Source organism: Lipophrys pholis (assembly GCF_963383615.2).
Source record: "Lipophrys pholis genome assembly, chromosome: 8".
NCBI classification, from domain to species: Eukaryota; Metazoa; Chordata; class Actinopteri; order Blenniiformes; family Blenniidae; genus Lipophrys; species Lipophrys pholis.
In genome coordinates this window covers 25813121-25825749 of record NC_137630.1, presented here as the reverse complement: position 1 = coordinate 25825749, position 12629 = coordinate 25813121, and the positions used below count along the sequence as shown (strand labels likewise).

The 12629-nt window shown below is 45.1% G+C and overlaps 2 protein-coding genes across 2 annotated transcripts in view; one reads left to right on the top strand and one right to left on the bottom strand.

Annotated features, from left to right (window-relative positions):
* LOC308113151 (low-density lipoprotein receptor-related protein 1-like) overlaps nucleotides 1–12629 on the top strand; it is an 82078-nt gene that overhangs the window by 48407 nt on the left and 21042 nt on the right. The window contains 20 exon segments of the mRNA XM_080469173.1: nucleotides 12–216; nucleotides 356–520; nucleotides 748–992; nucleotides 1975–2106; nucleotides 2700–2927; nucleotides 3027–3201; nucleotides 3491–3585; nucleotides 3684–3833; nucleotides 3987–4127; nucleotides 4225–4353; nucleotides 4440–4571; nucleotides 4646–4780; nucleotides 4995–5124; nucleotides 5204–5330; nucleotides 5998–6149; nucleotides 6234–6358; nucleotides 6601–6975; nucleotides 11292–11481; nucleotides 11638–11842; nucleotides 11935–12127. Of these exon segments, the coding sequence (XP_080325299.1) occupies nucleotides 12–216; nucleotides 356–520; nucleotides 748–992; nucleotides 1975–2106; nucleotides 2700–2927; nucleotides 3027–3201; nucleotides 3491–3585; nucleotides 3684–3833; nucleotides 3987–4127; nucleotides 4225–4353; nucleotides 4440–4571; nucleotides 4646–4780; nucleotides 4995–5124; nucleotides 5204–5330; nucleotides 5998–6149; nucleotides 6234–6358; nucleotides 6601–6975; nucleotides 11292–11481; nucleotides 11638–11842; nucleotides 11935–12127 (3429 nt within the window).
* Nucleotides 7744–8954, bottom strand: LOC308113150 (galanin receptor type 1). Its single transcript, XM_080469172.1, has one exon. It carries the CDS (start codon nucleotides 8944–8946, stop codon nucleotides 7948–7950), a length of 999 nt encoding a protein of 332 aa, XP_080325298.1. The 5' UTR covers nucleotides 8947–8954; the 3' UTR covers nucleotides 7744–7947.

Genomic DNA, 12629 nt, shown 5'->3' with positions numbered 1-12629 from the left:
ATTGTAATCAGCCCTGACCAGCTTTGAGGTGGTGATCCAGTACGGACTGGCCACGCCAGAGGGCCTCGCTGTGGACTGGATAGCGGGAAACATCTACTGGGTGGAGAGCAATCTGGACCAGATTGAGGTGGCCAAACTGGACGGGACCATGAGAACCACCCTGCTGGCCGGAGAGGTGGAGCACCCCCGGGCCATCGCCTTGGACCCTCGTGATGGGTACGAAACATGAATGCAAATCCAGTATTTGCAGATACGGATAGATGTATTCTTGTGTATTTTATGAATTGGTTCTCGTGTGATGTGGCCGTACACATCTGTGAAATCCCTCCTCACATTGAACCTTTCCTCTTGGAAGTATTCTCTTCTGGACCGACTGGGACGCGAGTCTGCCCAGGATCGAGGCGGCATCAATGAGCGGCGAAGGCAGGCGCACCATCCACAGGGAGACGGGCAGCGGCGGCTGGCCCAACGGACTCACTGTGGACTACATGGAAAGACGCATTGTTTGGATTGATGCCAGGTAACATTCACCACTCGGCTCCAAGTATACAGCACAGACTGCTCTCATTGTACTCCGTCCACCCACACACATTACATCACCCACTCGCTCAGTTTTCTCCCTTCTTTTTCTGCCATTATATATGCTTTTTATAAACATGCAGCTGTGGCTTGGTGATGTAAAATCATATACAAAACTCTCATTAGAATAGTAACGCCAAAGCGGTTCCCCTCGTTTTATTTTTTAAGGTCGGATGCAATCTACTCTGCCAAGTATGACGGATCTGGGCTGATCGAGGTGCTCCGAGGTCACGAGTATTTGGCCCACCCATTTGCTGTCACCATGTATGGAGGCGAGGTGTACTGGACAGACTGGAGGACCAACACTTTGGCCAAAGCTAACAAATGGACCGGACACAACGTCACTGTTGTACAGCGCACCAACACACAGCCCTTTGATTTACAGGTTTATCACCCTTCAAGACAGCCTCAGGGTACGTTACACGCCAGATACTATTCTTAGTATTAGTGCTAATGTGTTTACATTGACTTTTCAGAGTTACATTTGCCTGTTTCAACTCTTTTCTTTTGGTTTTATTGTCAAACTGTAAAGCACTACGAGCTCCTTTTTAGTATAAAGATGCTTGAGAAATAAAGTTAAAGTTGAAGATGCAGTTGGATAAACATTTATAGGGATATGCGCGCTTTAACAAAGCATGCATTCACTCCACAGATTGACCTCCTGCTTGTCTGCAAACTCATTTAACAGAAGGAATCATGGCGATAAGCTCTTAGTCCACTGCTGACCATGTAATTCATGGCTACTTTCCCCCAGAAGACAGCTGACCTTTAAGAGCTGCGCGGGGTGTTGTGTCCTCGCATCACACCTTCTGCAGCCTTGATGATGAAAAGAGTCACCTGTGTGGTCGTCTCGCCCCATAGGCCGGATATAAATTAAAACACTTGTGCAGCTTAAAGGTCAAAAGTGGATCTCGCGTGTGCACGGGCGATGAGATGGAGAGAATGTTTCTGTGGTGTTTCACCATGAAAACTGTCACGGGTACTTAGAAGCTCGTGGCTATAAGACCCCAGGTGGGGTGTGGACAGCAGAGAGGTACAGCGTCATGTAATTGGTGACAGGAAAAGAGAGATCTCACGGAATTGTTGAATGACAGCTGCAACCAATCTCTGCGACAGTGATGAGGCAACAAACTGGGTTGACAGATTTGGTAAACAGTAGTTCTTCATTTCACTCTCACTTTCCTTCAGGGACCGATCGATGGTTGAGTTCATTACACCATAAAAAATAAAATAAAATGAGGAACTAACTGCGAACAGCATCTGACATTGTTTAGTTTAGGATGTTCTCTGCAATCTGCAGTGCTTCCTCTAAACTTCCTCTCTCTCATATGACACTGTTATTTTTGTACTTCTCACTTTCTTCAAATCTCTTGAATGAATTTTTCTTCCCCTCAGCTCCTAACCCCTGTGCCGCCGTCGATGGCAGAAGCCCCTGCTCCCACCTCTGTCTCATCAACTTTAACCAGACCTTCTCTTGTGCCTGCCCTCACCTCATGAAGCTGCAGCCCGACAAGCGCACCTGCGAAGGTGAGGGCCACCGTGCAGAGCGCACGCGGCCGTGTGCTTTTCATTTCCAAGCCGCACTGACGTCACTTTGGTTTAATTCTGACTGCCACAAAAAATATATTGAAGTTCTCATTTCATGTCACAGTTTGCATGTGAGCTCTCATTCTGATAATCTGTTGAGACAGATACATTTCTCATCACGGGAGAAAAGCTGAACTGACAAGGAATTTACTATTGTGTCGTATTCCCTGTTTAATTTAAGTCACTCTTTTGTGTATGAACAAGTGACTTCCATCCATCTTCTATAACACTTTCCTTTGCCGCCACTTCATCAATTTCAGGGTCCTGGGGTGCTGAACAATAACAGATTATTATGGCTGAGGGCAGAATGCATCCTGGAGATTTCACTGATGCGAACACACTGAGTCAGAAACACACAATCACACGTTCAGGCAATACAGGGAGAACATGCAAATTGCACACAGAAAGCCACCAAGCCAAACCGGGACTTAAACCAGTCTTGTTATGAGCCGAAAGTGTCAACTATTCACTACACCATTGTCAAGTGAACAAAGAGGAAATAAATCCTCCTCCTTCTTTCCTTCTCTCTCCAGAGTCCCGCAAGTTCCTTCTTTACGCTCGTCAGATCGAGATCCGAGGTGTGGACGTCGACAACCCGTACTACAACTACATCATTTCCTTCACTGTGCCGGACATCGACAACGTGACGGTGGTGGATTATGATGCTGTGGAGCATCGCATCTATTGGTCCGATGTGCGCACGCAGACCATCAAGAGAGCCTTTATCAACGGCACCGGAGTGGAGACGGTTGTGTCTGCGGGTAGGACTGCATCCACAGAAGGTTTCATATGAACTGAAAGCAGTTTTTGATTTGCATCATGCATGTGCGGTAAACATTTTCAAATCTTAAATCCTTCAGACCTTCCTAATGCTCACGGGCTGGCGGTCGACTGGGTGTCCAGGAACCTCTTCTGGACGAGCTACGATGCCAATAAGAAGCAGATCAACGTGGCCCGGCTGGACGGCTCCTTCAAGAACGCCGTCATCCAGGGTTTAGACAAGCCTCACTGCCTGGTGGCCCACCCTCTGCTTGGGTGAATCTCTTTGGTTCTGTTTTCCCCCACAACTAATAACACTCATTAAAGTCTCATCTTCCTTTGATTGCTCACCGTAGATGGGTTTCTTTTTGCTTTAGTTACCTTTAATTTTGTTCATTTCAATCTCTTCAGGCTTTGTCTTCATCCTTGACACACTTTTTTACTCGTTTGATGTTCTTGTTGTGTCTCGTTAGCTGTTCTTGGTAGATAATTCTAGTTTTTTGTAGGATACACTTCATTTCCTCTCATTATCTTACATCGCTCTCCCTCATTCTGCTCTTCTCAGGAAGCTTTACTGGACTGACGGTGACAACATAAGCATGGCCAACATGGACGGCAGCAACAGCACAACACTTTTCACCAATCAGAAGGGGCCAGTAGGTGAGCAGATGGAGTCTTTTATGCCTCGAGATAACTGAACTGTAACAAGTCAAAGCATGCCTTTGTAAATGTAAACCATCATTATTCTTTGCTTTCAGGTCTCTCTATTGACTATGAGAAAGAGCAGCTGTACTGGGTCAGTTCAGGAAACGGCACCATCAGCCGCTGTCAGCTGGACGGATCCAAACTGGAAATCCTGGAAGCTGCTAAAGGAAAACTCACAAAGGCGACGGCACTGGCTATCATGGGTGGGATATTATTACTTTCCCTTTGATTTGTTTTCTCTTTTTTTTATATTTTAATGTTGGTTATCATTAATTAAATCTCAATTGATCAATATCAATGCTCAATAACCTGCCTACATTAATGATTTAAGTCATAAAAAAATGTATTGCCTGCAGGGGACAAGTTGTGGTGGGCGGACCAGGGAACAGACCAGATAGGAACGTGTGACAAGAAGGATGGCGGGAACTGGAAGGTTTTGCGAAACAACACATCTCCTATGATGCACATGAGGATCTATGATGAGGATGTGCAAAAAGGTAACAGATGAATGAGCTGCAGCACCGTTTCCAGGGAGTGTGTGAAAAGCTTTGTTTTGTCACTGATGCTCACTGGTCTTCTCCTTTTGCTTTTCAGCTGGTATCAATTTGTGCAGCAACAACAATGGTGACTGCTCTCAGCTGTGTCTGCCCACCTCTCTGACAACCAGAGCCTGCATGTGCACTGCAGGATACAGCCTGAAAACAGGGCAGCAGTCCTGTGAAGGTATTGACTGTGACTAACACCTGCAACCACACTTCAGAGAGGAAAGAAATGCAGACAAATACAGAAACTGTACTCTCTGTGATCAGGAATGGGCTCCTTCCTGCTGTACTCCGTTCACGAGGGAATCAGAGGAATTCCTCTCGACCCAGCGGACAAATCGGACGCCTTGGTGCCGGTGTCCGGCACCTCGCTGGCCGTCGGCATCGATTTCCACGCCGGTAAGTGACACTTATCAGTTAATAGAAAGCTTCACGTCAGGGATGTTTTGAACCTTGTGATGTCTCCTCTTCAGAGAATGACACCATCTACTGGGTGGACATGGGCCTGAGCACCATCAGCAGGGCGAAGAGGGATCAGACGTGGCGAGAAGACGTGGTCACCAACGGCATCGGCAGGGTGGAGGGCATCACCGTAGACTGGATAGCAGGTCTCGTCATTACAGAATCACATTTCAGTTTTAACAATTGTGCATTACAACACACACACACACACACACACACACACACACACACACACACACACACACACACACACACACACACACACACACACACACACACACACACACACACACACACACACACACACACACACACACACACACATGATGACAGCTGATTTGTGTTGTTTATCATTTATAGGAAATATCTACTGGACCGATCAGGGCTTTGACGTCATTGAGGTGGCCCGGCTGAATGGCTCCTTCCGCTATGTGGTCATCTCCCAGGGTCTGGACAAACCCAGAGCCATTACCGTCCACCCAGTGAAAGGGTAACTCTTCACCCTTATATATAGTCTGAATCATGTAGGCAGCCTGACTGCCCTGCTCAAATCAATCCCTGTGTTTCAGATATCTGTTCTGGACAGAGTGGGGTCAGTACCCTCGTATCGAACGCTCTCGGCTGGATGGCTCTCAGAGGTTGGTGCTGGTCAACGTGAGCATCAGCTGGCCAAATGGGATATCCATCGACTACAAGGTGTGGATCACGCTCACAATCACAATTATTTATTGTATATCTGTGGTTCATTATATTATATAAATTCATAAATTATACACACATACGTCTACTTCCCACATAAGACTTTATCAACTACAGATACAAATTCTACAGTATATTATTGAGATACTGTACTTACCGGAGCAAAACATTTAAATAAAATGCAACTGTTACATTTTTCCATAATTTAATTTAACAGTAAAATATTAGAATGTTTTTTTTTCCAGTTTATTATTTTTTAACCTTCAAAGTCTTGACAATCTAAATTATCAAATTTTTTCATAAGATCATATATTCTTCCCATATAGAATTCTATTATACTTTTAACTTGTAAATGTGAAAATAACACAAAATTCTGAACGTTTCTGTGATATTCACATTTTGAGATGCACCTGTAGAATTTCTTCCTTACTTCAATTTAATATAAAGACACTCAATCAGGTAGACTGTTATACAATACCAATTATGCATAATTTATATCATTGAATTAATCTTCTAAGCTCATTAGATATTAGATATATTATAATGTTGTATTAAAGGTTAATATTAGATTAAATATATTTCAGCATGAGGTGCAATATTCACTCAGTAAAACAATATTTTTTGTATGTGTTGATGAATCAGCAATGCTTCTTTGCTTCCGCAGGAGGGTATGCTCTACTGGTGTGACGCTCGGACCGACAAGATTGAGCGCATCAACCTTGAGACGGGAGAAAACCGGGAGCTGGTTCTGGCCAACAACAACATGGACATGTTTGCTGTATCTGTATTTGAGGAATACATCTATTGGAGCGACAGGTCAGTGTCTCCATTGTTGTGAAACAATCCTGTGCATGTTATATAAAGTGGAGTTAATCGACTCGCTTGTATTCTTTTGATCAGGACTCATGCCAACGGATCCATTAAGAGAGGCAGCAAGGACAATGCTACGGACGCTGTGCAGCTGAGAACAGGCATCGGTGTGCAGCTGAAAGATATCAAGGTGTTCAACCGGGCCCGGCAGCAAGGTAAAAACACACAAACATCCAAACCCTAATACGAGTGTTCTCTATTCCAAATGTCCTCATAAATACAGTGGAAACAGTCGGTCCTCACTGGTATTTAGGAAGTACCTGTCACACGCGGTGATGAAACGTTTATACCTCCCAAACTCATCAACACCCCGGAGGCATGGAGGGAACGCTGCGTTTAAGGAGCCTCATTATTTGTTTAACAGCACACCTCATAAAACATGTCACACTCCCCACAGGTACAAACATCTGCAAAGACAACAACGGCGGCTGCGAACAGCTGTGCCTGTTCCGCGGAAACGGCGAGCGCACCTGTGCCTGCGCCCACGGCATGCTGGCGGAAGACAACCGCAGTTGCCGCGACTACGACGGATACCTGCTGTACTCGGAGCGCACCATACTGAAAAGCATCCACCTCTCCGACGAGACGAACCTCAATGCGCCGATAAAGCCGTTCGAGGACCCCGACCACATGAAGAACGTCATCGCCCTCAGCTTCGACTACCATGGAGGAGGAGGGAAGGGGGCCAATCGCATCTTCTTCAGCGACATCCACTTTGGCAACATCCAGCAGATCAATGACGACGGCACGGACCGCAAGATCGTGGTTGACAGTAAGTGTGGAGGCATCGGTCGAATTTCATTGTGTCAACTCAAAAACTTGGCTCACTGTGATTTTTGCTCTGACCTCACCAAAACCTTTCCGCATTCCTTCTTTTTTCATTTTTTCATTTTTTTTTTTAAACTCTGTCTCGTTGACACTGCCTCCCGACATATTCACATATTTTGTCAACACTAGCATCCGAAAGGATCCACTGTAATGAACACACAGCTGCATCTTCTCAATGAGTGAAGATTGACATCACTTAGAGCTGCCACTTGACACACACACACACACACACACACACACACACACACACACACACACACACACACACACACACACACACACACACACACACACACACACACACACACACACACACACACACACACACACGCACACACACTCTACTGCATCACTTGCGGGGATCATCGATTCACATAATCCATTGAAAACATCTCGTTGTAACTTCAGTTCATATCAAAATTGTAATTTTAGACTCTAAACTAGTGGTTAACCTTTGAAAACATGGAGAATATTACAACAAATCACTGCTGAAGTGTGGCTTGAATTAGTTTTTGTTTCTCAGCAAGCAACGTTCAAAACATTCATTCTAGTGTTGAAAAGACGCCAGGAAAATAAGTGAAATGCTTGTCAGTATTAAGATAATTTAACCTTCTATAAACAATCGTATTACAGGTTACTTCCTGTAATGGAATATGTTTTAGTTAAATGGATGAAGAAATCGAATGCAGAGAAAAAACATTTTTATGCAATAAATATTTTCACAGTTTATTAGTTTTAACAGAAAATTGAGTGTGTTCAATTTAATGTTGTACTCCAACTCCATCCAGTAACAAGATGTATAAATAGATAAATGTAAATCAAGTAATAGTTTTATGTTAACCTTGCTCTCTTATGCTAATAACTCTTAAGTTAAACAATGAACTAATGAGGTAACATTGCTTTACTCAGTCAGGATTCAGTTTTGGCCTCTGTCTGAGGTCGTGTCGAGCTCGAAGGGCTGTACCATGTCCCTGGTCATAACATGAGGACAATCGATCATGCAGCTTTTGCACCAGGCCCAGCGAACCCTCCTCAGCTCCAGAAGCTCTCGTCTGAACTTCTGAGACATGAACCCGTACAGGATGGGGTTCACTACTCCCACTGAGGAGGCCAGCAGTCTGGCGAGGATGGCGATAGTCTTGTACCCAGGGGTCGCTGCTATGGTCCCTCCGATGTAGGAGAACATGAGGCCGTAAGAGGGCAGCCACAGGAACGTGAAGACCAGGACCAGGAGCGCCGACGTGTGTGTGACTTGGGTCTGGTAGCGTTCCAGCTGTGGAGCATTTCCCAGTTTCTGCGCGTGTCGGAGGAAGCAGTAGATCTTGGCGTACATCAGCACAATGATCCCCAGAGGTAGAGCGAAGCCACAGAGGAACAGGGCGATGCTGTAGACCAGCTGGCTGACGTCGGACAGGAAGGCGAAGCAGTAGACGCCGCTGGACACGGTGACCGTGCGAAACGCAAATTGTGGCGCCGCCAGAGCCGAGGCGGGGACCCAGAGGAGAGCCACCGTTAGATGAACGTGCCGGTGCCGCCGTGACCGGTAGGCCCAGGTCGGGTGCACCACGGTGAGGTAACGTGTCACGGCCAGAGCAGCCAGCGTGAAGACCGATGCACACGAGCACGCCACGCCCAGGAAGCTGATGGCTTTGCACAGGAAGCTGCCGAATGGCCAGTAGCCCAGCGTGATGGCGGAGGTGTGGAAAGGCAGGCAGAGCAGCAGCAGTAGGTCGGCAGCACTCAGCGCCAGCAGCAGGGTGTCTGTGCCGTGAGGGGGCCGACACCCCCTCCTCCGCCTGCCGGTCAGGATGGTGATGACCAGCGTCTGTCCGACCAGGCCGGTCACCAGAATCAGCCCGTCCAGGATGGGCACCAGCACTTTATTCCCAGCCTCTGGGAGACTGCTGCGGTTCATGTACTGGTCCAGAGTCTCCATGCAGTCACAGAAGAAAAATGCTGAGTAATTAATCTGATGTCCTGTTAATGTCAAACATCAGAACGTCATGTTCCTCTCATATCTGCTGGCTCCAGCTCATGTTTAAGCTGCGTTATCAGGCAGTCATGGACACATTAAGGCAGCTAGTTTGTCCTCAGTGACCACAAGTTGTTGTGTAGTCATTTATGGAAAAGTGCATTGCAGTTTAGTTTTCGTCTGCTTCTTCTCGATAAACGTGTTTCTGTAAGTATCCTGTTGAATCCCAGTTAAAAGATGTGATGTCTCTGACAGAGAAGGAATCCTCCTTTTTTAGATGGAATGTAATTTACGAGTTATCCAGAAAAACATGCCCCTGCGGTCGGCTTTCTCTTGGCTTCATCAACGTGTCCTTTTATAAATCCAAGGAGGAGTTGTTGCAGACGGGACTCTGCAGCCTCACTGATCCTGGAAACCAGCCTTCAGTGGACGAATGCATCCCTCTGGTAGCTCGAAGACATTCCTCTTGAACAGCAGTCAATGGTACTTGATGCTAAGTGCTCAGCGCAGCAGGAGGCATCTCGTTCTTTTAGAAGCTCATCGGGGACGAGTAACATGTGGACTCCAGCAGCTGAAAAGCAGCAGCACCTTGAGAAATCCAGCAAAGAAAAAGAGAATAAGAGTAACAAAACATCTCTAAGCCTCAAGTGTCACAACTGCTGCAATTGTCCTTTGACTGTGTGAGAAATGCTCTGCATGGAGTGACGATGGTCTTACCGCCAGGTCCCCTCCACTGTTTGCACAGTAATGAGAGGCTGAGCAGAACGGCCAATCAGAGTGCAGAAAGAGCTGCTTTTCATTGCATAATCCTTTTTTTATTAACCTGTTTTTATTTCACTTTTGACATATGTGCAAATGAAAGGCACAGCACTGACAAACAGGAAGAGATATTAAACAATGTGAAAGAAGTAAATACAATAAACCACCAGTAAAGAGAACTATGACTTAAGGAATGAATTAATGGCTTGGATCTATTTAATTAAACCCCTGCTCATCTATCTTACCCCCATTAACACATTCGTATGTGATTGTTGAGCTTGACAAACAGCAGTGTGACCGCATTTGGACCTGAACACGATTCCAGTTGCCGTTATGTTTCTCGAACAGGATGTTCAGCCTTAAAATTGTCCTGTTTTAAAGTTTATGGAGGCACTTTGACATTCATCTGGAGCATCTATTAAAAGACAATTATAGACCTTCATCCCTGTGCAAACAGTTACATGGAGGTTTCATTTTTTTTTTTTTTTTTTTTACTGTTTGTTGTAATGGGCCATAAATGTGGTTGCCAGTGCGACTGAGTGGAGATGAACGCTCACCTTGGAGCCTTGCAGACTGCGCTGCAGCGTCCTTTTACATGATGTTGTTTGTCTTGAAAAAAAAATATCCCCGCTCTCTGTTATGCTCTTTAACTGCGGGGTCAAAGGACAAAGAGGAAAATGTATATTTTAAGAAGCTCTTTTATCTTTGCCATTCATGGATAATTTACTCGCCCTGGCCTGTGCCGCTCAAGTGATTCAAGCTGTTCCAGCTTGCTGTCGTCTTCCGAGAACAGGGAGTCCAGACCAGCGATGAGTGTCCACAAGGAGTTGTATTTGTATGTGCAGGCAGCTGGCCATGAAATGTCGGGACGATGCAGAGTCTTTAAACTCCCTCCAGGAGTGCCGCACTCTGAGATCTGAGCGGTGTCATTTCCATTGTACTTTTATTTCACTTCTTTCTCTTTTTCGGGCATATAACTTTTGGTATAGAACTTCAATGGAAATTGTGAATCTATGCTTGATCATATACACTGTCAGCATTAACCGATGATTTGTCAGTTAATATTCTTTCATTCATTTCATATAGTCCATCACATTTAAAGGAATTTTTTACTAATAAGTCATATGATATGACAGTTATGACATTTAAGATGAAAGATTTTTAAACCATAAATTGTAAAATATGTGAGATTTGGTCAGTATAACATTTTCTAAAGAGACTTATAAATATGTGACATAAGAAATATTGTTTATTTTGCAACCACATTAAAAATTACTCTTTTCTAAGCACTATTTAAAGGGTCAGACTCACATTTAGTAGCTTTCGAGGCTCTTATGCTAAAGATTAGCATTTGTTCACATCTTACTGTTTATGTTATGGTTCTGAGAGGTGTTGTTTTTCCAAAAAATACCAAAGGGTTTGTTTTCATTTGACCTCTCAAGGTGTTGGCTTTACAGCAACAGAACTATACCCTGAGAAAACACCATTGAGGGTCCAAAGTATTGACTTCTTCCGTCTCTGTTTGCCAGATGTGGGGTCAGTTGAGGGCCTGGCGTACCATCGCGGTTGGGATACACTCTACTGGACCAGTTACACAACCTCCACCATCACTCGCCACACTGTGGACCAGAGCCGCTCCATGGCCTACAACCGCAACACTGTAGTCACTATGTCTGGAGAGGACCACCCCAGAGCCTTTGTGCTGGACGAGTGTCAGGAGTGAGTCAATAACACTGAACCTTTGTTAAAAGTCGTGGCTCGCTTCCAATATTGTTTCTTTCTTTCTCTTGAACGGGCGTTCTGTTTTAGTCTTTTCAACTCTTACCTTTCATGCCGAAACATTTCCATCATGTCCCCTGCTTGTTCCCACCACAGCCTCATGTTCTGGACCAACTGGAACGAGCAGGCTCCCAGCATCATGAGGGCCTCCCTGAACGGAGCCAACGTGCTCATAATCATCGGCAGTGACATCAAAACTCCCAACGGCCTTGCCATCGATCACCGCGCTGAGAAGCTCTACTTCTCCGACGCCACACTCGACAAAATCGAACGCTGCGAGTACGACGGGAGCAACCGATATGTAAGGAGACGGTTGGACTTTAGCTGTCAAGGAAAACTCTTTAAAGTTAAATTTAAATTTAAAGTTTAAATGATGAAAATGTTCTGCTTCAGGTCTTGTTGAAGAATGAGCCCGTTCATCCGTTCGGTCTCGCCGTGTACGGAGATTACATCTTCTGGACTGACTGGGTGAGGAGGGCTGTGCTCAGGGCCGACAAGTACACAGGAGGAGACATGAAAGTGCTGCGAGCCGACATCCCTCAGCAGCCAATGGGCATCCTCGCTGTGGCCAATGACACCAACAGCTGTAAGTTTCATTCACTGCGTTTATTAGGTTTGCACAGCAAAACTCGTATGCGGCCATTTTTAGCCCGTGGTTGAAGTTAGAGTTTGAAATTTACAGTTTGCATGTCAAGTCACCTTTATTTATATAGCACTTCAAAACAAGTACAGCTGAAACAAAAGTGCTACATAAATAGACATAGGAACCTAAAAACATAGAGGGCAAGCAATAAAACAATAAAATACAGTTAAAACAATAAAATAGCAACAGTAGAAAACAGGAACAGAATCTCAGACTATATTATAAGCAAAGGAATAAAAGTCGGTCTTAAGATTAGTTTTAATAGTGGACAGTGAAGAGGCTTGTCTGATGCGCAGCTGCATGATCTGCTTTATTTATATTTCCGGACTCTAAAACCCCGATCACACTGAGCTACGGAAAATCGGGAATGAACTCGCAAAGGAGTTACTGAAAAGTCTCAAAATGTTTGCAGAGGTTTGCAATTATCTCCCGAGAGTCGTGTTGT

Coding starts and splice junctions, on each gene's coding strand:
- LOC308113150 (XM_080469172.1), bottom strand. CDS start 8,946: ATGAACCGCAGCAGTCTCCCAGAGGCTGGGAATAAAGTGCTGGTGCCC.